This window comes from Natator depressus, chromosome 21 (genome assembly GCF_965152275.1).
Source record: "Natator depressus isolate rNatDep1 chromosome 21, rNatDep2.hap1, whole genome shotgun sequence".
Classification (NCBI taxonomy): domain Eukaryota; kingdom Metazoa; phylum Chordata; order Testudines; family Cheloniidae; genus Natator; species Natator depressus.
Window position 1 is genome coordinate 9859138 of NC_134254.1, and position 26023 is coordinate 9885160.

At 45.3% G+C, this 26023-nt stretch overlaps 2 protein-coding genes across 3 annotated transcripts in view; both read right to left on the reverse strand.

Annotated features, from left to right (window-relative positions):
• Window positions 1-186: 186 nt before the first annotated feature.
• On the reverse strand, window positions 187-15046 carry LEMD2 (LEM domain nuclear envelope protein 2). Its single transcript, XM_074935871.1, has 9 exons — window positions 13875-15046; window positions 12816-12856; window positions 11934-12009; window positions 10553-10629; window positions 9624-9703; window positions 6521-6666; window positions 5351-5452; window positions 5151-5253; window positions 187-3726 (listed from the first exon to the last, which is right to left on the reverse strand). The coding sequence occupies exons 1-9, from the start codon at window positions 15040-15042 to the stop codon at window positions 3576-3578; spliced, it is 1944 nt and encodes a 647-aa protein (XP_074791972.1). The 5' UTR covers window positions 15043-15046; the 3' UTR covers window positions 187-3575.
• A 4979-nt stretch (window positions 15047-20025) lies between these two features.
• Window positions 20026-26023, reverse strand: part of MLN (motilin) — a 266464-nt gene continuing 260466 nt past the window's right edge. Inside the window, exons 10-11 of one of the 2 annotated variants that reach the window (XM_074936286.1) lie at window positions 23024-23132; window positions 20026-20159 (exon numbers count right to left, since the gene is read on the reverse strand). In XM_074936286.1, the coding sequence (XP_074792387.1) occupies window positions 20152-20159; window positions 23024-23132 (117 nt within the window). In that variant the 3' untranslated portion in view covers window positions 20026-20151. Of the gene's footprint in view, window positions 20160-21580; window positions 21686-23023; window positions 23133-26023 lie in introns of those variants that run through there. The other variant, XM_074936285.1, reaches the window with a different exon arrangement.

Consider the following 26023-nt stretch of genomic DNA (forward strand, 5'->3'; position numbering starts at 1 on the left):
ATGCTGACCCACAGGCTTCAGCTAACAGAGATGCATTAGAAATACTTAGGTGGATGGATACTAGCAGGAATAGGGGCTTGCTCATGTTCTTGCAAGGTTTAGAAACTATTTCTACCTGGCAGGCTCATTTGAAGGATGGCCTCTCAGGTATCTAAGAGGTGGGCTTGGACTTTCCGATCTTTTCCCTTCACCCCGTCATGGCTATTTTCTCCCTGCTATCCTTGGCAGAAGTGCTACCATGACATGAGTTTTCTACAGCAGACACACGAGGGTAAAGGAAATAGTACTACCGACCACTCATACAGCCATTTCAACAGTAGGTCTCAAACTGCTTTACAAAGGAGGTCAGTATCATTATCCCATCTGTAAAATGGAGAAATAGAGGAGCAGAGAGGGGAAGTGACTTGCCCACGGTCTCCCAGCAGGTCAGTGGTGGGAACAGAATTCAGATCGCCTGAGTCCCAGTCCAGTACCCTATCCACCTGCTTCCCAGGTTTTCCTACGATAGCCCTTGGCATTTGTATAGCCCTTTTCATCTGAAGATCTTATGCCACTTTGGAAAGGCAGGTGTCATCCTACTCTTAACTGAGACACAGAAGTAAAGTGACTTGTCCAAAGCATCACCGTGAGTCAGTGACAGACTGGAACAGAACCCAGGACCACAATTTTCAGAAGCGACTAATGATTATGGATGCCCAACCTGAGCTGCCTTAAAGGGATCTGGCTTTCAGAGCGTGGGTACGTGACACCTTGAACGCATGGGGCCCAAAATCAACAGTCACTTTTAAACATATTACCTATCTCCTTGCTCTCACGTCTGCAGCTTTAACCACTGATGTTGTGGCCAAGTGTTGGTCAATCGGCTGTTAGAAGTTAATGTTGGTAATATTTCATTACACATAAAGCTGTCATCCCCTTTTTCACAAGTGTCCACATAGGATTAATCCTTCTCAGTCTACACCTTTCAGGAATATCATCATCATTTCCCAACAGAAATCAGTTTCACCTGCCTACAAATGTAAGTGCTCAGAAGGCAATGAGAACGCAAAGGGCAAGATCTCTCCTGACTTGTACTGTAGCAGCCCGAACACCGACTAAATTGTGCCAAAGAGTTTAAAAACAATAAAGTAAACTTCAGGTAATATTTTGGATTGCAAAATGAGGATAAATTCAATGTTCAAACAAAAGCTGATAAAATGCCATTTGGAAACTGAAAAAAAAAACCCTCAAAAATAAAAAAAGAACCTGACAACAGCTATCAGGTTTTAGAGTAGCAGCCGTGTTAGTCTGTATCCGCAAAAAGAACAGGAGGACTTGTGGCACCTTAGAGACTAACAAAAGCTCCTGATGTGCTAAGACCACTGACTATCATGCTGACCAGTAGCGTCTCACTGGTTTCTTGTGCTTGCGTGTTGGCTCTTGTCTTATACTTAGACTGTAGGCTCTTTTGGGCAGGGACCATCTTTTTGTTCTGTGTTTGTACAGCACCTAGCACACCTGGATCCTGGTCCTTGACTACTGCAATACAAACATTAATATATAATATTAACAAATTTATTCCGCAAATTAAATGTATAGACACAAGTTAAATGTGTAATAAATAGCACCAACTCAGTGAGATTCATCCTACAAAAAAAGAATTTCATCAACAGTACAAATGATTAGTGCAGTGTTGGCCTTTTTTGCTCTAGATCCGGTGGTTTAAAAAAATTACAAACCATATACATTTTAAAAAGACAGCAGGCACAATGGGAGTTTTCGCAAGCAGTAATGGATATGAAGATCTTGTCCTTGCACATTAAAAGAATAAAGGCTGCCTTTGTTTTATCAATTGTTTTAATCAATAAGGCATGGGAAAGATGGTTAATGTCTTGGACACAGCTGTTGTGTTTCCTCTTTTGTTCAAACACCCTGCCTATGCCATAAAAGGGAACATACGGGGATAAAATTCAACTCAGCATGGGATTTCTCCTACTTAACTAATAAGGCCTCCCGTTGCTTTGTTTCTGGAGATTGCTTTTCCGTACTGAGTTTCTCTGACAAGCCAGCAGGATATATAATGAATCTGAGGCAGCCAGCAGAATGCATAGGTGAAAAAGCCCCAGTAATCTTTCAATCTTCAGCGTGGCCAGCAGGGGAAGTAGAAGTGCAAGCTTCATGGTTAGAACACACTTCCAGACATTAAGGAACCAGTTCAACCCTTCCTGGGTACTTTATAAAATTACTTCTCAACACAATTCCATGGACAGGATTCAATGGCCTTGTCAAGCTTGCCTGCTGATCCTGAATCTTGAAGCAGCAGCTCTCCATGAACATGGGCACATGCGTATTATATTTATGACACTAATGGAAATAAAATCCACTGGTTATAAGGGGTCAAATCACTGCAGGCATAAGGGGGTGAAGCCAATGGAGTTATGGCAGAAATGGATTTGGTCCCGGCTGTCTGAGTGGAGATTTAGATAACAAGTTTATGATGTTGGGAACCCTGAGAACAACAGTATCTCAGCCCTGCCTAGGCCACTACACTCCGGTGCTATTTTCTCCTCAAAAACAAACACTTCCTAATTGTACATAAAACCAAACATATGTAGCCAAACAGCTGGATATACACACTACAATGCCTGCAGTGTTAATGAAGAATTGATCTCTGCTCATTAAGTGTTGTGGCATTGCCACATTAACTTCTGCAAACAAATCCTGCATCAACACTGTAAGCATTGTGTATCTGCTCTCCAAAAGACTACACACACATTGCAGCTGCCCAGTATAGACATGTACATTCACCCTGGATGTTCATTCCCAAGGGGGTTTTTTGTACATATGGAGTGATAGTTTTTGGCTGCAGCCATAAGAGCATGCTCCTTATGTACACCTGTGTTCTGTCATTTGCCACCTGTTCCCCCGTTCCTGGTACAAGACAAAGCACAACGAAAGCTGACACACAAAGCACAGGAGATCATCACCTCTCCTCCAGCCCCCCAAATCTCTCAAGGCACATGACACTGCCGTCACTCAATCCCACCCACCCTTAGTAAAGGCAAAACAAATACAGAGCCCTTCTCTGTTAAGTGTCAGTTAAATGCTTGATTCCTGGTGTGCTAGTGAGATAAAAGCATTTTTTAAACTAATGGATCCTAACTCCCATTCCTGATGTTTCCATGGGAAATATTAATTCTTTTAAAAAACATTTGCTGATGGGTAAAACCACTTGGTCTTCCCACAGTAAAGATCACCTTTAAACCTCCTACCCTTTGGGCAAAGAGATCCCTTGCCCCTTTCTATTAGCTATTAAAGGGCGATTATATGTTTGTTTACTCATGGAGCTCAAACACTCACTGGACAGCTAGCTTTGGTGTGCTTCTGGCTCCTTCTCTAGCTCAAGTCCATCTTCTTACAAGCCAAGATTATTGCCCTAAAAATAATCTGTTAAGTGTCTCTCAGAAATAGAGGGTAAGGGGGTCGGGATGATTCTAAACTGAGAAAGTTAGAACTCCTGTCCATCCCTTCCCACATCCAGAGAGGGAATTGTCCATTTGCACAGACTGAACCAACGGCTCCTCCTTTGCTCCGGGTTAGTGCTCTGAATCGGAGACGTAAGAGGGCTGTGTCCATCTCCACACCAGCATATCCTCTCCTGCTATTCTGTGTGACTCCGTCTGAATCCGTGATTCGTTGGAAGCCAGGAAGTCCACAGCTCTGTTCCAGACCCGCTTCATTTTTTTCCTGGAAGTAGCAGCAAAACGGAATAGTGATTTCTGCCTTACATTTGCTTGCTTAGCGCACTTGTCACTGCCTACAAAGTGACTCTTAACCTCCTCCCGTTGCCTTCCAATAGACAGTAAAGGAGATCAAAGCGAACATTCAGAGCTAATTCTGAGACAGTGCGTCAAGGCGCCAACTCTTTATACATGGTTCTAATACTGTGGAAGATGAGCCCTCCAGGCAGTACAAGGAGGCTTATGGATTGCACAGAATTCCAAACTTGAATTGTGGTGCAAAGAGACCCCAATTAGTAATTTTCCCCAAGGACACCTGCAATAATGTTTGCAGAGCTCCCTTCGATTTTAGAACACACAGTGGAGCTTGCCCCAGTTCTGGATCCGTGTTTAGTTGTGCTCCCAACTTTCAGTTCAGGACCCCATGCAGGCAAATAAGCTCAAACCTTTTTGATCAGATCAAACCACATCAGTACAGTAACTGATTAAGGATGAGAATGGTTAAGGATTTGTACTTAATAACAGCATGGATCTCAAAGTACTCTATAAAGCAGGGACGATCTCCATTTTACTGAAGAGGAAACTGAACTTTAGAGATGAGGCAAATGGCATACTGCAGCAAAGAAAAAACAGGACCCCTGTCTACTAACTCCCCATCCTGTGATCCAGCTACTTGACCACACTGCCTCCCTGAAGAGCAACAAACCCAGTAACCTACCTGTAACTGGATAGTATCTCCCAATTACATCTGCCTAACTGGCAATTGCTTTGCTCTGGCCGGCGGGAAACCCAAATTTGATTAGTGAGCTTAGTCTCACTCCCATGGCAGGCAGTGCACAGAGCCATTCAGGAAAGAGCTACTCTGATGCTCTGGCTACATACTGGATGCCTCAATTCTGAAAGGCACAGCACTGCAGTCCTCCTGGCCAGATGATAGGACAGAGCGGTGGAGACGCTCAGGATAACATCTGATTCAAGTTTAGATGAGGGAACACAAACAGAACACCCAACAGCCAGGAAAAGCAAACAAAAGCCAATTTCTGCTTGACATGACCATGACAGCACACCTGTGTGAGTGTTCAAAACGTCAGCACTAGGAGAAGAGCTCTGCGTGGCTTGAAAACTTGTCTCTCTTGTCAACAGACATTAGTCCAATAAAATTTTGCCTCACCCACCTTCTCTCTCTCCAATATCCTAGGACTGACATGGCTACAACTACACTGCATAGCACTGGGCCGGTCCCACTTATCCCGAGTGGGTGATAACAGTCTGGGTTATGTCAGAATCCGTTACAATCCCAAAGGCCAGACTCATTCCTCTAAAACTCCTCACACTCCACTCCCCAACAAGTCTGCTTCCAGTTGGTTACCCACGAAGTATACTATGACCTGAGCTGAAGGCCCCCTTCCTAAAGGGAAAGGATTTGCTCACCTGCTTTGGGGTGGGATGAGGGTGTCGCGAACGTGAAGGATGCCTACATATGGGTATCGCTCCAACCTCTGTTCCCACTCTTTGTAGTGATCCTGGACAGCAGCTGTAAGAGGAAACCGAATGGGGCAAATGGGGAGTGAAATTGTCTGAAACGAAGAGACCATTTTAAATTAGATCGCCAAAGAGCAGTTGGCCTCTACCTATGATTTTCTTCACCATTTCATACATGGCCTGCTCCTCTTCTTCCATCTTCCGCCAGTGATACTTCAGGAGTAACAGGATCCCCCAGAGGGCAATTAGACCTATGAGTGGAAGAACACAAATGGAAGCATGTGCACTCATGTACATGTGTTCAGTGGATGTGAGCTGCTCTATTTCCTACTCTTATCAGAGACTGGTTTTGTTCTCTGCTATCCAGGGCCCGCCTGGAACTATATCGGTGTTATTCATGTTGTTTACTGTGGCAACCACAACGCATGGGAATTCTGAAACGGACAGTGCCTGGAGTCAAACTCCCAAGGGGAGGGATTTCTTGGCAGACCTCACCTGTAGTGTTCCCTTCCGCCAGAAAAATCAGGATGACTACTGGTCTCTATGGCATTAAAATTCAAGACCCCTCACTTTGACAGAGCCCACCCCACAATAATCCAGAAGAACAGTCGTGCTTCACTGCTCTCGAAATAAGGGGTCAGAAAGGAGAGGAAGGAAGGCCTTGTGGTTAAGGCACCAGACTGGGACTCATGAGATGTAGATTTAAGTCGTGACTTTGCCACCAATCTCCTTTATGACCATGAACAGGTCACTCAGTCTCTCTGTGCCTCAGTTACCCATCTGTAAAATGGGAATAATGAGACTTCCTTTGTCTGTCTTTTGTCTATTTAGATTATAGGCTCTTCACAGCATGGCAGGAACTCACCATGTGTCTGTACAGCACCTAGCAGTTGGGCCCTGATCTCAACTGAAGCATCTGGGCACTACCACAATTCAAAAAATTGACAAAAAACAAAGAAATACTCCAACTCATTAACAGTGATGCCAGAAGACTGAACAGTGTTGTACAAGGAAGGGATGAGAACTGAATCTTTGGGCAGGTCGTTAATAGACTAATTTTGCAGGCCATCACAACGAATGCTTGAGAAACACTTAAATGAGACAGACAGCTGATGTACTTGGTGGTTTGAAATAAAGGAAAAGCACTTACTGCAGGACAATGGGTCTCTACAGGTCTCCTTCTATTGCTAGATCACAGGTTAATTAGATAGAAATTAACTCACCAAGAGAATTCCTTTAACATTCATCACTAGTTTAATGTGGTTGTGGGAGTGGGTATACGGACGGGGAAAGCTCAGCTATTAAGGCTAAAGGCTTACTCCAGAAGAAGATGAAAAGGTTCATAATGGCGGTGCATATTGCCCGGCGGAAACGACAGCCTAACCCCATCCGAGGACGGGTGGATTCGAGGCATACCACCTGGTCTACACTGGTAACCGGTTCTGATGGGTCTTCCCCTTTTAACCTGATGGGAAAAGGCAGAAAACCACCTCTGAAGAGTGCAGAGACTCCAGCAACAGACTTTAATCAGGACAAGGTAAGCAAACAAATTGCAGCAGCTGTAACTCTTTCAGCACACCGTGTAGAAAACACTAAAGCATTCTCACTACTGGTCTTTCCAGAACATTTCAGCACTGGCTGCTTAGCACGGGAGGAATATGGCTTTAGAAAAGGCAGCAGGATCAGAACTCCCACTGGTAAACTGAAGTCTCCCTCTGCAGACGCTTTGACAGCACTTCTCAGGGTGCAGAAGATTAAACTTTAAAATTGGATTCCCATCTCCTAGCATAGAGAAATGGAAATGTTTACTGAGTCACCCATCAGCAGTTGTGCAGAGAGCAGCTGGGAGCGTGTGAATGTCTGTGGAGCCAGCACTGTTTTCCTTGCTACAGATGAGCATAAACAGTTTAGCTGGAAAAGTGACACCAAATCAAATATGGCTAACGTAAACCAGACACAACCTTGGAAAGCATTTATGGCACAGTTCATAACACATTCCCAAATTCATTCGCACATCCACTATGCAATCAGATACCCTTTGCACTTAGAGCACAGATAGACAGATCAATCTACATCTATGTTTGCTTCCTTCTTGGATCTATTAAATCAGTAGGCATTAGGTAAATCCAACTGAAAGTGCTCCAATTTGTAAGAGATGGATTACGATTTTTTTTTTTTTAAAAGCTACCAATTCACTCTAGAGATGTAATGAATAGCCCACTGTAGACAGGTAGTGCAAATTACTTGAACCCTTAGTCCAGCAGCATACAAATAACAAGCCACTGGCAGGTTATAGTTTTTTAACTGAGCCTTGCTGTAATTGGAGACACCCAACTGTTTCACAGCCACTTTGTCTGATTTCTAGTCCAAATCTTAAATGAATTACCAAGCACAGCGATCTTATTTTGTTCTGCTTTTACCAGTGCAGTGTCAAAATAACTTCACATAATGTCTGTGAAAAAGCCAACAGCAGGTTTTTAGCACACTCTACATTCTTACTGAGTTTCACAATGAGCTGCCAAACACTGGATCAATTTGGTGAGCTGTTGATTAAGTTGTTAAGAATGCACCTGAAGAAGTGGGGTTTTTTACCCACAAAAGCTTATGCCCAAATAAATCTGTTAGTCTTTAAGGTGCCACCGGACTCCTCATTGTTGTTGTTGTCGTCGTCGTCTTTTTTTCTTTCTTTTTTTTTTTTTTAAAGAAATAGACAACACCTGGAACATTAGATTACAGCAGTAGCTGTAGGGGGCAGGTTGGGAGGAAAAAAAATGGAATTCTACGCAAGCTATGCCCACAACTCCAGTGTTTCTCCTGAAATGAGTTAAATAGCAGTGAAAGAGCTAACTATATTGACATTTCAATGATCATTACTAGACCCCAGAGTTAATACTGAATGGAGACAGGTCACATCTTTGTGAGTTATGTTAGTATGTCCACTGACTCAGGAAGACAATACTGCATTGGGTTAACATTCTGAATGTTATATTCAACTATAAGGCTTAATATTTTGTTTCTCTGCATCATTAAATCCTTCAGAAACTCATAGAATCAGGAGATGTGCTGGTATGGCACAACAATACATGCTAGTTCAATCTAATCTCTGATAACTGCAAAGGGGGCAACTTCAGATTGCTAATATTTTCCTTCCTTGACAGTTCTCCAAAATAAGTTTGCTTTCAAATAATGTATCTGCGTTTTGGTGCTTTAAACTACGTTTATAGTGGGTCCCTGCCTACAGTTAGTGGTTCTTAATATCTCCCACACAGTGCATGAGGACATCCGAATGAGACAGGCAGAGGAGCCTTTATAAATATACAGAAAGCACTTATATAGCATTTTATATTTTTCAAAGGGCTGAACAAAACCTTAAGCTGATTTTCACAGGATGATGACTTCTAACTAGACAAAATTCAAGATTGTCAAACACAAATATTCCTCCCTCCCCTCTCAAGTGTTAAACTCATGGCTGTCCATGAAGCAGAAGAGGAACTACCCTATCTCACACAGATCCAGCACCCGGTGAAGGTAATGGGAGCCTTTCCATTGATCAGGTATTCTGCTAGGAATACATACTAATGCTGACACACTCTGAAGATGCCATTCAGAATTTTCTTTTTAAAATAGCAACCTTCATCCTCAGATCCCCCAGCATTTTACTCACTAACTACCAGGATTGCTTCAGTCACTACTGAAATTCAGTCACCTCAGTGGTGGAATGCAGCTGCACATTAGAACACCAAAGCAGCATTTGCAGCAGAAACACTGGAGAGAGCGGTATCCAGTGGAAAGCGCAGGGGAGAATTTTAAAAGGCAGATTATAATCACACAGATTTGGAACATGGGCAGGACATGTGGACTAACACTTCAAATTTTTTTGCAGCGCTGTTGTAGCAGTGTTGATCCCCGGATATTAGAGGCACACAGCGGGTGAGGGAATATATTTTGCTGGACCAACTATGTTGGTGAAAGAGACAAGCTTCCGAGCTACACAGACCTGAAGTAGAGCTCTGTGCCACTTGAAAGCTTCTCTCTTTCACCAACAGAAGTTAGTCTAATAAAAGGTATTACCTCACTCCTAAATCTTGCAGTAAGTGCCAGGGGATCTTTAATAACCACAAGAATTCAGGACCTCAGATTTACCAGTCATCTGAAAGACAGCAGCTCCACGAGCACAACGCCGGGACACTGACTCAGGAAAGAACATCGCCTACCGAATCACCAACAGTTACTGCAGCAAGCTACTTGTAATTTGGAGGTTCTCCCATTCAAGTACTGACCACCCCAATCCTGGCTTATTTTACGAGATCTAACAGGATAGGCGACATGCCAACAAGCCAATATACACTAAATATCAAATTACATAAGATCAGCCCGTGCTGTGAATTATAACTTGAACAGCTTGTGCAGCCACTCACTCACCATATCCCTAAATCACTGTTACTGTTCAGTATCCATTGCAGGGCATCTTCAAACTTCTCTGGGGAACTGCTGGTTACATTCTACATGAAAGAATCCATAAGAAGATTAGTTCTGCATTCATTTGTGAAGGTGGAACAACATTATTGCTTTGCTGTAATGGGAAAAATTGCTCTACCTGCATTTTTTTGCTAGATTACCTCTTATCAATTTAACTAACTCGGCAAACTGGCAGAGAGGCAAACCAAATCTACAGACTGGCCTGGAATCTTGACTAGAATTTATAACTTGGTACATCATACATGAAGCACACCGTAAAACAATATTCTCCTTACGTTTCTGAGACTAACTGCTAAACACAACATAATCTTGCTGACAATCTTCTTTGAAGAAGTGGAACGTTAGATCAAAACAGCCTGCCTCCTATCACTTGGGGGTGAGTTGGGGAAAACCTTACTGCTTCCATTCCCCAATACAGGGACGTTTTTGGCATCAAAAGACTGACAACTAAGGTGGAGCAACAATCATTAGTTAAAAATTAGTTAAAAAAATCATTAGTTAAAAATCCGATGAAGTGAGCTGTAGCTCACGGAAGTTTATGCTCAAATAAATTTGTTAGTCTCTAAGGTGCCACAAGTCCTCCTTTTCTTTTTGCGAATACAGACTAACACGGCTGCTACTCTGAAACCAATCATTAGTTAGATTTATAACAGCTAAATTAGTGTTGACAGAGAGATGGAGTAGAAGATTGTTTTCTGAAAGAAATGCGGAGAACAGGACTGGCCAAAGGAACAGCTGGAAAGATTGGAAAGATTCAGAACTGGATGAAGAAATGAACCAGATGGTACATTGTTTTATAAAGCAATAAATAACAGACAGAAAGAAATTAACTGCAATACACAACAATTAACACTCATTCCAATTCTACTTACCGCCACATAATCCTTTGCTTCACTAACCAGAATGCATTTACTTTTTAGCTTCTCAGGGTTTCCACACTCAAAACTACCTAGAAAACAAGTCGAATAGATGGAAACAACCCTGAAAAAAAACAACTCTTAGACAATCAGGAAGTGCCCTGAACCATCTGGAAGTGTTATTCTTTTAAATCACTTTTAGCTGTAGCCAAAATGTTTACACAGAAGACTGGAGTTAAATATTCTAGCCAGATAATTTTATGACCTTTAATCAAATTTGTAGCTACTGTATATAGGCTAAGACAAGGGTTCTCAAACTGGGGGTCGGGACACCTCAGGGGGTCACAGGGTTCTTACATGGGGGGTCGTGAACTGACAGCCTCCACCCCAAACCCCGCTTTGCCGCCAGCATTTATAATGGTGTTAAATATATAAAAAGTGTTTTTAATTTATAAGGAGGGGTCACACTCAGAGGCTAGCTACGTGAAAGGAGTCACCAGTACAAAAGTTTGAGAACCACTGGGTTAAGATAAGGGCAATCAAATGTATTGCTTCAAGGTATACGCTACCCACCACAGTAGCCAAGAAGAATACGGCCATCTCACTCTACAAAACTGCACATTTGGCCAAATGCATTAGGGACACTTTCCATCAGGTATGGCGGATGTTCAACTTAACTGAACTTAAACTTAACAAACCCAGACCATGAAACCCTGACTTGAAAAGAAGTCAGAACAGACGTATTAAATAATGGCTACTATGCTTTTGAGTACAAATTTTCAAAAGTGATTTAGGCACTTAAGAGCATAAGACTCACTGAACATGTACAGGAGTTGGGCTCTTAAGTCACTTTTCAAAATGGAACTCAAGCACTTTTGACAATTCTGTCCATTAGCACAATATTAATAATATTTGCTTGACTGAATAATGAGAAAATATAAGAAACTTCTGACTGCATTTCCTTCTCCAACATGAAACCATTAGTCATTGACCTGGGCAGCCGCTTGTATTCTAATGTCTGGTTGGACTGTTTTGGCCAGTGCTCTAAGCCAGTGTTCTATATAAACATATAGAAACGTTCTGCTGTTAGACTCAGGTGTCTTGCAAGCATTTGAGGCACTGGGGTAAAAAAAAAAGTTATAAAGTTGAGTATTTGCATCTCAAATTCCCAATATATGATCCGCAAATAAGGCCGCCACCATACAAACACAGGTACCTTTGCAGAGACATAAGTGCATCAGTAAAGCACAATTCACATTTAAAGAACATTTCCTTCACCTTTTGCCTGCTTTCTCAGTGCCCCTCAAGTCATTTGCACAAGGAAAATGTCCAGCCAGCTGGGAGATGCAGTTTGCTCAACCCTCCTAAGTGCTTTATAATGATAATCAGAACTCACCAGCTTGTTTTGCCAGGTAGTTATATAATTCATACAGCATGGCCATTAAAATGTCCTTCTGTTTAGCTTGACAGAACTGAAAGTCAAAAATAGATAATAAACATCAATAGCAACAAGACAGCAATTAGATCAGCCAAAATACAAAAATAAAATACTAACAGAAGTGTATGTTCAGTTGCGCTCTACTTCATCTTGGTAAAATTAAAACACAGGATTACTGAGGCAAAAAGTCTCAGGGCCTAATCCTGTACATTGCTGAGCACCTCCTGTGAAATGCAAATGCCTCCAATTCCCAATCATCATAGCCTTCTACTCCAACAGCAGCTGAGGGAGCGGTTCCTTCAAACTCAGGTACAGTAAATAGATTTATGATATACTTCCCCAGAACATCACAAGAGACCAACTATCAATTTACCAGCATATATCACCACTCTGAATTTGATTCAGAATTCTGTCTCTCTCAATAGCACACTGTGGAATAAATCAGGGCTGCATAAACACATCTCAACAGAGATTAGGGATTTAGCTTTATTAAAGCTTCTATTAGAAAAGATGACTATATAGGCAAAATCTGTGTCACAAATCAAAGTCACTTCTGTTACAATTAACAAAAGAAAATAACACCAAGTGATTCAGATCTTCAGTAGCTTAAATCTATAACTTTCAGATTCTTCTATACAGTCAAAATCTAGTCTGGCCTGCAAAAAAAAAAAAGCCTATTAAACCTAACCACTAAATTCCTCCTGTAAAATGATACAGGCTATTTGGCAGTGATATTGACAGTAACTGATTTGTGAAATTTGCTAGAATAGTTAACGGTCTTTGAGATGCCTGCCGCTACAGTAAGGATTTTTTTAAAACGAACTTTAAATTTACACTTACATCATCTGACCTTGTCTCACAATCCACAGTTAACAGTTTAACTGAGACAGAGAAGAAAATAAGGGTTAGTCAGCCGGAAAATAAAAACTTTGACAGAGAAAATAACTAGTGGTTAAAGCAGTGATTAAAAATAGCTACTTTTAAAGCATCTGATTCTTCTCCCGTTCATCCCATTGAGTATTACCGTACTAATCAAACAGTGCTATTGAAACAACTAAGGTAGGCCATATCGAAACCTAAATTAGTGACACACACATATCAGGGCAGAAACAGGGAATTTTGTTCAGTAAGCAAATAGTTTGGAGTTTCCAAACCATTTTGCAAATAATTCTAGAGAGAAGAGATATTTTATGCTCTTGCAGTATTCACTGACTTTGAGAAAACAGGGCCGCCTGCTCACCTAGTCTATGCACAAAACACCTACACCAGTGTTGCGTTTTGGCAACCTCACTGCGCAACCTCCTTCCACAAACCCTTTTCCTTCATTTTGGAACCAGACCAACAGAAGATTTCTGTGAATTTAATCTAGCAGGAGACTTAATCTGCTACAGTAGGGACCTAGGATGTCACTTTTTTTGCATATTTAAAATCCAATGTTCTTGGAGGTAAGCAGCAGAAGGCAATTTCAAGTCTTCTACCGTTGAAGTGGTCAAGATCAAGGACACTGGATGACTGTGCTTTGTATAAAATGACATTAAAACAGATGATGGGCAATTATACGGGCAGTACATCATTATGATGGATCATAAAATATGTCCTCATTGCTAGATGAAAATTTAACTCCCCATAAAATCTATGGTTTTGAAGAATCTCAAGCCAAGTTCACTTGAGGAAAAAAAAACAACACAACCACAAGACACTTTTCCATGACTAACAAGGTGCCCCAGGAAAAGGGACTGGGGAGACAAGAGGCAAAGACAACACATGAGGAGAGGGAGAAGAAAAATAAATGCAGTGAAGATGGACAATAGGGGGGATGGAAACAAGAGGGGACTGAAGAGAAAGAAGGAGAGGAAAAGGGGAAAGGCGATTTAAAAATGAGTTTAATCCCCCACGTACGGTTCTCCTCTGCCCCCAGAAGCCAGCCTGGCCCGATCATCTTCACCCAGAGGATGCCTAGGAAAATCACCAACAGCACCAGGGTGGCCAGGTACAGGAACCAGGAAAGGTAGAACTCCAGACCCCTACCCTTTCCTACTGCACCCTGCTTGGGGGCTGTCAACTGACTTGTGGAGGTTAACCCTTCTCCCCCTGTCCTCCATGGGATCCTGCGGATTAATCCCCCTACTACTGTTGCTGTCCCTCCCTGGGTGCTGGGGGTTAACCCCCCGTCTCTTGTCCGCCACTGGGTGCTGGGGGTTAACCCCCCGTCTCTTGTCCGCCACTGGGTGCTGGGGGTTAACCCCCCGTCTCTTGTCCGCCACTGGGTGCTGGGGGTTAGCTTCCTTTCCGTCTCCCATTGAGTGCTGGGGGTTAAACCAACATCTCTTGTCTTCCACTGGGTGCTGGGGGTTAAACCCCTTTCTACACCTCGCTGGGTGCTGGGAGCTAACCCCACATCCCTCATCCCCCGCTGGGTGCTGGGGGTTAACTCTCTTTCTGTCTCCCACTGGGGCCTGGGGGCTAACCTGACATCTCTTGTCCCGCACTGGGAGCTGGGGTTGAACCCCCTTTCTGCCCCCCACTGGGGGCTGGGGGCAAGCCCCCCAGGGGCTGCTGTCTTCCCCAGAAGGGCCCAAGGGTTTAGCCCCCCTGTTACATCCGTGTGAGGGGGCTGGTACCCATCCTCCTCCTCCTCCTCCTCCTCCTCCTCCGAGCCCTCCTCCTCCTCACTCTCCCTACGGCCCTGGCTGTGGGCCCGGTGGGCCAGGGGGCTGGGCTGGCGGCGAGGGCCGGAGGCCGAGGCCGGCTCAGGCCTGGGGGCAGCGCCTGTGCTCTGGCTCCTCCGGCCGGCCGCCGCCGCCTCCGCCCGCAGGCGGCTCAGCTTCTTGGCGTAGAGCTCGCGGGTGGAGTCGGTGATGGGCCCCGGCTGGAAGCCCCGGGCTCGCAGCTCGCGGCCGAGCTCGGCGTCGGACAGGCCGGCCATGCTGGGGGCCGCTGCCGCCTCCGCCCGCAGGCGGCTCAGCTTCTTGGCGTAGAGCTCGCGGGTGGAGTCGGTGATGGGCCCCGGCTGGAAGCCCAAGGCCCGCAGCTCCCGGCCGAGCTCGGCGTCGGACAGGCCGGCCATGCCCGGAACTGCCGCCCAAGCGGGGCCTAGGCCGGAAGCGCCCGGCGGGAGGGGACGCAAGGGCCGCCATCTTGGGAGAGGCGGAAAGGCGGCCTCTCGTCTCCATCTTGGGAAGGTCAATGTAAGCGCTTTGTGACGCCTAGCCGGGCCGGTGCGTCCGCCATCTTGGGAAGGTCAACCATTCCCAGACACCTCCCAGGGACGCCATCTTGGGGAGGTCAGAGCTCTGGTCCCAAGGGCTCTCTCTTCAGCCCTTATCATGCAGGGGCTGGGCGGGAAGGCTGTTTTGTGCCCTTCACAGCAAACAAGTTACACACAGGAGGAAGGGAGGGAGGCGGAGGTGGCTAGCTCAGCCTTTTATTTGTGACTGAGCCAGCGAAATGCCCTCATGTCACGGCTTCCAGATGACCCATCGGTGGCACGTGGCATTGCCGGGGGGGCGACACGTGGACGCCACGTGGCATTGCCGAGGGTGGCCGATGAGAGGTTGCATTGCCGTGGGGCGATGCTTTGGTGGCAGTGGCGTCATGGCGGGAGGGGGGGCTTTGGTGCCAGGCTGCAGCCTGACATGATGGTGGCCTTTGCTGCAGGGTGACAGGCGGACACTGCCGGGTGCCTTGGCAACAGCCTCTTTGCACCCTATGCCATTGCTGAGCAGGTTGCTGGTTTATGCCACCTTTCAATACAGCAAGAAGATGTGCTTGAGGTGTCATCGGGGTGCAACCAGATTTGTCCCCTGGGATAAAATCCAGGCACCCTAAATTGCCTCTGCTTTAAAAGCAGTCTCTCTTGTGCCGTTTTATTTTCCCAGTGAACATTTGGTTGCTGATCAAAGATGAGTGGAATAAGTAGGAATGGCCCTCACTCGAGGAGACCCAGCCTTGAGAACCGCAGACTGAAAATAGTTTGACACCAATGAATCCAGAAAAGCTTGGTAACTCTGCCCCTTCCCATGCCCTTAGTTGTGTGTCCTACTGTGTTCAGAGCCCCACCCTGTTTTCAGAGACCACCCTGAAATACAGACTCATGGACTTTAAGGCCAATCCTCAATCCTGCCCCCATCTACCTTAGGCTATATTCTTTAAGCAACTGATTGTTTTGGTCCCGTGAGTGAACATTTAAGACAGGTTTCATCATAATTCCTCTTGGCTGTTACCTCTGCAGTTGAATGGCAGCTACAGTGGGATAATTATATAGATAATTATAGATTGGGTTGGCTCATCTTCATCAGTGAGTAGAGAGGTCCCAGAACTGGCTGGTGAGAAAGGGAGGTGTGTAGGGGGGAGCAATTTGTGGCTTCACCACTTCATCCCTACCACACAGAAGGGAGGATGAGAGGGACTGGATGAGGAATGCGTAGGGTCTGACCTTATGCAAGACGAGGCCTCCATCCCCTGTGTAGGCCCAGGGAGGCTGTCAACCCTCCTCCTCCTCCTGTGGAACCCAATCCCCCCTTATAGAAAACTAGTGCAAACTGTGTCCACTTACCCTTGCCAAAGGTGCACAGATACCACAGTGATAGGCACAGTCTAAGACGATAGATGGCGACTTCTGTTTGAGTCTGTAGATTGGCCCGTAGTACCATTAGCTGCTAAGCAGCTACCTGTTTATTCCCAGTGTCTCACCCAGAGTGCAGATTATAGAGACTGTTGGGTCTGCTAGTTGTAATTTCTACAGGCCCTTTTCTGTCACTCCTGCTCACATTTGTGGTACCGTAGTCCATGAGTAGCCCCACTGATTTCAATGGGGTTACATGCAGAGTAAGGTGCCCCCCTGGCGGAATCAGGCCCTAAGTAGTTTGCAGAGCCAGTCAGGCTGAGATGTTCAAAGCCACCTAAGTCTGGACACCCAGTTCCCATGAAAATGAAAGAAACTGGGCCTTCAAGTCCCTGGGTGACTTTGAACATCCCTGCTTTAATTACTGTAGGATCGACCATGGCTCAAACTAACATGGTCACATGGGGGAGCAGGGAGAAGTTACTCCCCCCACACCAACACGACTTCATTAGACCTGCCCAGATTGTGGTAGTGGGCCAGCCTGAGTGGCTTCTCTGATGCTGCCTACTTGACGGGAGAGGAAGGTTTGAGTGAGTAGATAGATGTGGAGTGGTGGCTGCACCATCCCCAGGCACCTCCTGGATGCAGCGGGGGAGAGTATCCCACACCATAAAAAGGGGTGTAGCGGATTAACCCCCACCCAATACAAGAGGGAAGGTAGCTGCAAGCCCTGACCCATCTCTCTAGAGTTACATGGTATTTAGACAGCAATCCTTCATACCGAGCACTCTTCACTTACATTGGATACTAACAGGGTATTTGTGCCTGCCAGACACCCCATCACTCATGAGCGCAGCACAGGTGTGGCTGGAACTTTTCTTATCTCTGGGCAGATCGCGTGACATGTTCTGAGTCTGCCTGGCTTTCTGAGGAGGTTAAGACCCTATATTTAGTTCGTCTTTTTCTTTTCTCCACCCTCCAGCTTAGCTAGAGGAAAATGTGATCAGTTTCTTGAGAGGTGAGTTCACAGCTACCCACGTATCGGCTTGCGGTAAGGTAATGGAGTTTGCTGCCCTGGAAACTGGATGACCTGCTGCTAGTGCAAGGAATTATTTGAGATGATGGTGGTAATCGAATGCTGACAATAGGAGGAAAAAGGGAAAGGAAAAGAACCGACATTTCTAAGCAGCCAGCCGGGATGCTGTGCATACAGATGGGTGCAGGAGCCAGCTTTCTGTTTTGGTTCATTACAGGGGTGCACATCAGAGGCAGGCAGCTTGAAGGGAAAGGAAAAGTGAGTGTGTGTGTACAGAGAACCAGGAGAAAGGAGAAGGCTAGTTAAAAAGACCCTGTCAAAATAGGTCAGGCCTAGAAAGGGGCCCGCTCTGATGATGGCAAGGGTTAGAAAATTGACTGCACAGATGGCTCCTTCTTACTGCTCAGAACTGTTTCGTGTGTGTGTGTATCTGGAGCCAGATCAGATAGACAGGGACAAAAGTATGTTCTCATTCTCTCTCTCTGTAGCTCCTCTTAGCCCTGCAGAGCTACTGGAGAGGGAGCTGGGTTCTACTCCGGCTTGTGCATCAGCTGAAGAGTCATGAGCTAAGTACTGACTGGCAAAGCCATCTTCTGCCCACGTAAAAATCTAAAGGGGGAGTTCGCACCCCTTAGAGCCACAACTGGATCTCATGCTTCCTGCATGGGAGACAGGGTCAACCTTGTCCATGGAACCAACCGTCCCTCCCTTAGACTCCATGGAAGCCTCCTCAGGTTGTGGGCTCCCCAAGAGATTTTGTCTTGGCCCCGTTGCCAGCCCTGAGGACAAGGCTCAAGTAAGTTGCTACAGCCAGAGGCTCTTTTGGGGAACCTCTGCACTGGGCAGTGTCCCTGCATGGGGGGAGCCCCAGGGGCATCTGCCAACTGGGGAAGCCCTCACAGGGCAGCATCACAAAGAGCAGGATGAAAGAGATTGGGCAGGTGCAGCCTTGTGCCTGGAGCAAATCAGAGACCCACACAGCTGTCAGGAGAGCTGCAGGGCTTGGGAGCAGAACCTCCTAGGTCTTCCTTCAAGAAGAGCCTCACCCAGTTTTCCTTCCCTATCCCGTGGTTTTCCCCTTGTAGGAGGGAACAGCTCAAGTTTGTAGAGAATGCCCCATTAAGAACAACAGGCCAGTCTCTGATCTCACTTGTGCTGTAAATCTGGTAAGTCAGTGGGCCAGATCCTCAACTGATGCAAACTGGGCTGGCTCCATGGAAAGCTGATTTACACCAGCCAAAGATCTGGCCCTATGAGACCGCACCATTTTCATTTCAGCCTTGCTGAATGCATCACATTTATTATCTTCCCTCCTCAGATTCAGTAACCAGTGATTTTATAGTGTAACCTGCCCCTTCAGCAACAATCCCTGCGAAACTCCAGCTACTTTAGCCTGATCAGTCTATGCAGTGGAAATATGTGTTCGAAATGCATGTTAAAGCTGGCAAGCACTCCTGACTACATGTACTGTTATATGGGAGGAGATTTATCTTCTCCTAAGGGGGGACCGGCTTTCAAAACACAAAATACAGAGCAGTTCCAATCGCATGTGTGTTATTTTGGCATTAATACTGCAGCTATTTAAATGATCCACAGTGACAGCAGAATTTATGTTAAATTGGGAGGATAAAATTGGATTGGAATTGGATACCTGTCACTCCGACATATCATTTGTCTCACTATTTCACATCTTACAGATGTTAAATTCCATGGTAACTATAGAGTGACTGTTCTTAATTAAGCAAAAGGCATGTAAATGCATCATAATGAATATTACATTAAATTAACCATTTACATTCAGTTGTGTTTGCAAAGTAGAAATAAACATGGGTCTGTGTGTTATTGCAAGGCAGAAGTGAGCATGGACGATAAGCCATGTGTACTCACAGTGTAGTAGCTATGGGTAAAGTGCACCTGTCAGTAAGATGGATTTTCATATAGTTGTGACGAAGTATTGCCATGATGTGTGGTCTAGCAGGAGGACGTGTTCTGTAGTGATTAAAACAGGGAACTGCGAGTCAGGACTTCTGGGTTCTGTTCCCAGCTGTGGGAGAGTGTGTCCTCTAGTGATCAGACTGGGGAACTGAGAGTCAGGACTCCAGGGTCCTATTCCAAGCTCTTGAAGGCAACATCCTCTAGGGAGTAGATCAGGGATGGATAGGCAGAACTCAGGGGTTTTGCTGTTTGACCTTGGGCAAGTCACTTAACCACCCTCTGTCTCAGTTTCCCCATCTGTAAAACTAGATCAACAATATTTATCCGCATTGGGGTGAATGAGGCCTAATTATTTAGTAGGTGTAACGTGCCCTGAGCTCTTCAGACAAAAGGTGCTATTCTATATACCCAGAAAGCATCACATCGTAGAGCCATTTTGATTCTTTCATGCACTTGGAGCTCACCATCTGATTATTAAAGACATTTTAAAGAAACAAGTCATTTATTTAATTCAACTGCACATTTTATTACCTTGCATCCGAATTTTTTTCTTTTGAAGCACTTTACAGATTTAGTTTTACAGAAGCATAGACCTGTAGTCCAGCAAGAAGCATCACCCTGCTCTTCTGGGTCTGAGGACATCAGTTAACTGTAAAGAGAGGAAAGAACAAATTCAGTCCTTCATAAGCTATATATCTATATAAATAAAAAATTTCCAGTCCTTTATAAGCCACACATACACTGCCAAGTCCTTTATATACAGTGCCCTGTCCTTTATAAGCCTTATACAGTCCTATACAAGACTCATCTACAGTTCCCAGTCCTTTACATACAATTCCTAATCCTTTATAAGCCTTACGTACAATTTTCAGTCCTTTACAGTTTTATGTGCAATACCCACCCTCCTCAGCTTCCACTCTTGAAGAAATGATGACAAACTGAAACCAGCACGTGCAATTGGAACCGTAATCCCACAGAACGGGTGGAAGCCCTGTTTCTAGGGTTATTTAAATCTAGACTGGATACAGCCCCAAAGAATTGACTGTAGATCACAATCCCGTACTGTTCTCCAACAGGGCATGCATGAATTGACTAAATAACCTACTGTCACAGAATTTTTCTGCCTCCAGTTTTTACATACCGAGGGCCAGGTTATCAGAAGAGCTCAGGGCTAGGTTTTCAAGTGCTCAGCAACACAATTGCGGCCTGAGTTTCAGAGTTCAGCTCCCATTCAGACACCTAGATAGAGGCCTTTGAAATCTGGCCTCGATTGCAGGTGCTGAGCTGTTTGGCCAATGTGGCCTAATTTATGGGTGCTGCATTCTGCTGAAAATTTCACCCTAAATCCTGGGGTCCTTAGTGGTTACTCAGTGTTTACTTAGGGCTGGATTGTGCAGTCCTTTTGTATACTGCTCTGCTGAGCTTTTACTCACATAGTCCCATTGGTTTCAGTGAGGCGACTCGCGTATGTGCACAACAGCCTGAATAAGAGATGCGTGATCTGGCCCTACGTCCTCACTAAGGCAAACCCCATTGACTTCAGGGCTGAACAATTAGCACCTCAATTAGCCCTTAAGTTTCTGTGCACAGCAACATTCCCCCAAATACCTACAACTTGGTAATACCAAGAGCCTGGTTCTGATCTCTGTCACACCCCTGTAAATTGAGAATATTTGCACTGAAAAGAACAGAGATACACTGATCTGTAACTGTTATAAAGGTACGATCCAATGCCCATGGAAGACAATGGAAAGTCTCCCTTTGACTTCAGAGGGTGTTGGGACAGAAAGCAAAGGCTAAATTGTCGCTCTGCCAGAAGCCCCATGTACAGGACAGCGTTAGGTTGTGCTCTCCAAGCATTAGACTGGGAAGTAGACTGTGTTTCTCCTTCCTTGGTGGAGGCAGCTGGGGAAGGGAACTTACATGGTGTCAGGCATACGGCTGGTGCAGTGTGTCACAGTTCAGGGCAACTGCACCTGTATTTTCCCCTTGTGGTCCAGCAAGGGCACCCACTCTAGGCTCCCAGCTCCTCAGCTGTCAGCTCTCTTGGGTGCAGATGCATTTCTCTCTCCCTCGTGACCGGGTTTTACCAGACTGCACAGTTCCCTGCCTATACTGTGAGTTCCCCAGAAAGTCAGACTGACGAAACAGGTCTGGTTTGCTTCTCCCTGGAGGCTAAAAGGAACATAATTGCCCACAGGTACAAGCTACCGCACAGCCCTTTCTAAGCAAGCACATTTATTCTTAAGGTGATAGCATTACAGAGAAAACACTAAAACACTAAAAGAACCTACACATGTGCTAAGAAGGCTTCCAGAGATCATCCCCCAAGTCCAACAAGAGCTCTGGTAGAAGTCAGCCCTTCCAATCCCACCAAGGGGTTTTTCTTTGGTTTCAATTTCAGAACACCTTTTGCTCAGAACAAGAACCCCCATGAATAGGTCAAGTCCTTCCAACCCTTTCCAGGAAGGACTGGGTCGTCCCTGGGACAGAAGGTCCTGTCCGGTTGTTGGATCAGAAAGTAGGCCCACAGTCACTTTAAACTCAGGCTAGTTATACAAAAGTCCTTTCTTTGTCCGCTGGTCTCTAGAGAATCCAGTCTGAGCCAGTATAAGCGAGCCTTCCCAGGGGGTGGGACCTCTCGTGTGGTGTTCCAGTTTGAATGAGTTTGCCTCATCACCCACCCCTGTTCTTAGCTACTGGAGGTCTCCCTCAGGGAATTATATACAATCCCTGGCCCACAACGATGCATAATACTTAATACAGTAAGATCCCCCATAGATATGCCACCTCTGACACACAGAGGATGTCCCCAGCATGCTGACACAACTACACTGATTGCATTTTGGGGTGGAGCGAAAGCTCCATTCGCATATATATGGGGACTGGCAGCCCCATGAAGGCTGCTATCCTCTCTGCACTGGTACTCCTGGTGTGAGTAGACAGCTCAATGGAGTAAAGGGGGGGGGGTCTTACACCCTCTTTTAGTCCCCTCGCTTGGTGTGCAGGATGGGCCACACTCTGGCCTTAAGGGAAGAGAGAAGCAGACTCAAAAATCCAGTATTTAGGCACCTAACTCCCACTGATTTCTCCTTAGCTATTCAGTGTCCCACCTGGGCTGGCCTGCAAAGTGCATTTTGCCCTTAATACCCATTCAGGAGGAGAAGGCAGCTCCTCAGTCCTGCTTTTATGCGAACACATTTTCAAACGGCTGGAACAATGTCTTTGCAAGGTCATTCCCTGGCTACGGAGGAGGGACGTGAACGCAGGGAGCAGTACCAAGGGTGGTTGCTTGGAAATGGTGGGATGTCACTAACAATCGACAGCAGCACCAAGAGACCATTTGGGCAATGAGAAGGGAGCTTAATGTTCTTAAGCGCAAAGTGTATCCATGGTGGGTGGGGGGGAAAATGAGGACTCTGTAAAGGGAGCAAACATGACACAAAAGCCATTCCCAGAATATAAATATCACTCGGGGAGGGAGAGAGGCACAGTTCAAGTTCCTTACAGTACCATTTCGAGCGTCCAGTAGCATCTCAGTTAGCAGTTCCTCCAGGACGTGCTGGTATTTTTCCAGCTGCCTAGCGTTGAGCCGCATTCCAATTTCTCCAGGAGCAGTCAGCTGTGAAGGAAAGCATAGTTAACAAAAAAAGGAAAAAGAAGGGGGGGGAGACGGATAACCTCCTACTTTATCGATGTTGAAGAACAAGGGATCTTGTGCACAGAATTACGTGATACTGCTTGCTAGAGTTTTCCCCACCAACCCCGTAGCCAGTCACTGAAAGTTGTAGCACTAGGAACAAGCTGGAAGTTCTGTCACATGGAATAAAGCTGGGCTGATCTAGTCTCCTATTTGGGGCTTGATCCTGCACCGTTCAAATCAATGGGAGTTTCCTTATGGACATGAAAGGGAAGAGGGACTGCACCCTTAGTATGGTGGACATTGACATTGACTGGGTCTTCACAAGGGATAAGTGGCCTTGAGGGCTGTCCTTGAACTCTTTACTCACTCTTGGGTTGCTAGATGTCCCAGAGTTTCAATCCATTGGGTCATCCAGATGTTAGCTTGGTACTGTAGGCCAGATAGGCCACTGGCAATGAACAGCATACTGCCTCTACAATTAGCAGAGGTCCCAAAGGAGAAAGTGATCCTTGAACTTGATAAGCCCCTGTGTTGCAACTCTTTCTCAGGCCAGTCGTTCTATTGACTCCGATGCCTGAGTAAGAGCTGTATGAAGAGGCACATTTCTGCATGCAGCACCTCAGGACAGTTGCTAGGATGTAACAAAAGTGAACAGAGTTGCTCAGGCCACATTTGGGGGTGGTGGTCAGACTCCAGGATGTGCCTGGTATTTAATGTTTAAGACTGAGAATGCTCAGTGTTTAGACACTAATATTAGACAGTTTTGGAAGAGCAGATGTGTTAACTAACGTCCTGGCCAAATTCCAACTCAGCTAGACTTTACATCCTACCCTGGTACATTTCCCATGGATCCACATTCTCTCTCCTTCCCCTTTGCTGATGAAGAATAGTGATGTTTCCAACCCCGAAGGGGCTGCACTGACTGGTGGGTGAAACAATTCCTGGGCTGTAATTGAGGAGCCCAGTTTTCTATCTTGGGTGACTGAGCAAACGTGCCTCCGAGGGCTCAGATCGGCACGTAGATGCCGAAAAAAACTTGGATTTTCAGAGAACCTTTGACAAGGTCCCCCACCAAAGGCTCTTAAGCAAACTAGCAGTCATGGGATAAGAGGGAAAGTCCTCTCCTGTATCACTAACTGGTTTAAAGACAGGAAACAAAGAGTAGGAATAGATGGTCAGTTTTCAGAATGGAGAGAGGTAAATAGAGGGGTATTCCAAGGATCTCTATTGGGACCAGTGCTGTTCAACATAATCATTATGATCTGGAAAAAGGGGTAAGCGAGGTGGCAAAGTTTGCAGATGATACATAATTACTCAAGATACATACAAACCAGACTGTGAAGAGTTACAAAGGGATTTCACAAAACTGGGTGATTGGGCAACAAAATGGCAGAGGAAATTCAGTGTAGATAAATGCAAATTGGAAAACATAATCCCAACTATACATACGAAATGATGGGTTCTAAATTAGCTGTTACCACTCAAGAAAGAGATCTTGGAGTCATTGTGGAGAGTTCTCTGAAAACATCTGCTCAATGTGCAGTGATAATCAAAAAAGTGAACAATGTTAGGGACTATTAGGAAAGGGAAAGATAATAAGACAGTAAGTATCATAATGCCCCTATATAAATCAATGGAATGCCCACACCTCGAATACTGCAAGCAGTTCTGGTCACCACATCTCTCAAAAGATATATTAGAAATGTAAAAGGTACAGAGAAGGGCAACAAAAATGATTAAGGGTATGGAACGGCTGCCGTATGAAGAGAGATTAATAAGACTGGGACTCTTCATCTTGGAAAAGAGACGAAGGGGGGATATGATAGAAGTCTATAAAAATCATGACTGGTGCAGAGAAAGTGAATAAGGAAGTGTTATTTACCCTTTCACATAACACAAGAACCAGGGTCACGCAATGAAATTAACAGGCAACAGGTTTAAAACAAAACAGAAGGAAGAATTTCTTCACACAACGCACAGTCAACCTGTGGAAATCATTGCCAGGGGATGTTGTGAAGACAAAAAGCATAGCTGGGTTCAGAAAAGAATTAACTAAATTAATGGGGAATAGGTCCACCAATGGCTATTAGCCAAGATGGTCAGGGACGCAACCCCAAACTCTGGGTGTCCCTAAGCCTCTGATTGCTTACTGATGCTGGGACTGGATGATAAGTGATGGATCACTTGATGATTGCCCTGTTCTCTTCATTCCCTGGGAAGCACCTGGCATTGGCCACTGTCAGAAGACAGAATGTTGGGCTAGATGGCCCAATATGTTCTTAGGTTTTAAAACAGGTATTTTTCTGCCCCTGAGTGCTGATTAAAGAGTCCAAGAGTGAAGCTGGATGGACTCAAGTTTGTAAACTTGGTACCCCCTCTACAAGGTCCTTAGGAATCCTTCAGGTTCAAAGGTGCTGGACAATTCACAGGTGATAACAAGCCTACTTTAGTAAATATCAAGATAAATCCCAAACCAAAAGCCTGAAGCAGACTTGCAAAATCTTGAGCAGCAGTGGTAGATGTTTATTGAGAGATAAATAAAAATTTTCACCATCAGTATGCCAGGCAGGGTAAGTAGACTCAGGGGCTGAGCTACTAAACTTTCAAGACAAGTTTGCAAGGCTGAGGTGCACCCTGCGCCCATCTTCTGATGTAAACTTGCTCAATGTCTGGGTCCAGTTTATAGGAATTGGGTAGTATCCCTTTAAACAATTCCTGAGCCTGCTAGTGGCACTTACTGTCTTCTATTGCAGAAGCCATCAGAACCTAACAGAGCAGCAATGTACACAGATAGGTAGGTCTCATATGTTTGTATCTGGTCAGCGAACGTGGTTATTGGACACCCAATTGCACCTGTGTGGTTTCCTCAT

What these genes read in the sequence shown, in the direction of transcription:
- LEMD2 (XM_074935871.1), bottom strand. Translation starts at nt 15,042, where the DNA reads ATGGCCGGCCTGTCCGACGCCGAGCTCGGCCGGGAGCTGCGGGCCTTG. An exon ending in CCTTTTCATCTTCTTCTGGA is followed by an intron (nt 5,453 to 6,520) that starts GTAAGCCTTTAG and finishes TTCCACTCATAG; the next exon opens with GTCTAATTGCCCTCTGGGGG. An exon ending in AATGGTGAAGAAAATCATAG is followed by an intron (nt 5,254 to 5,350) that starts GTAGAGGCCAAC and finishes TTCCTCTTACAG; the next exon opens with CTGCTGTCCAGGATCACTAC.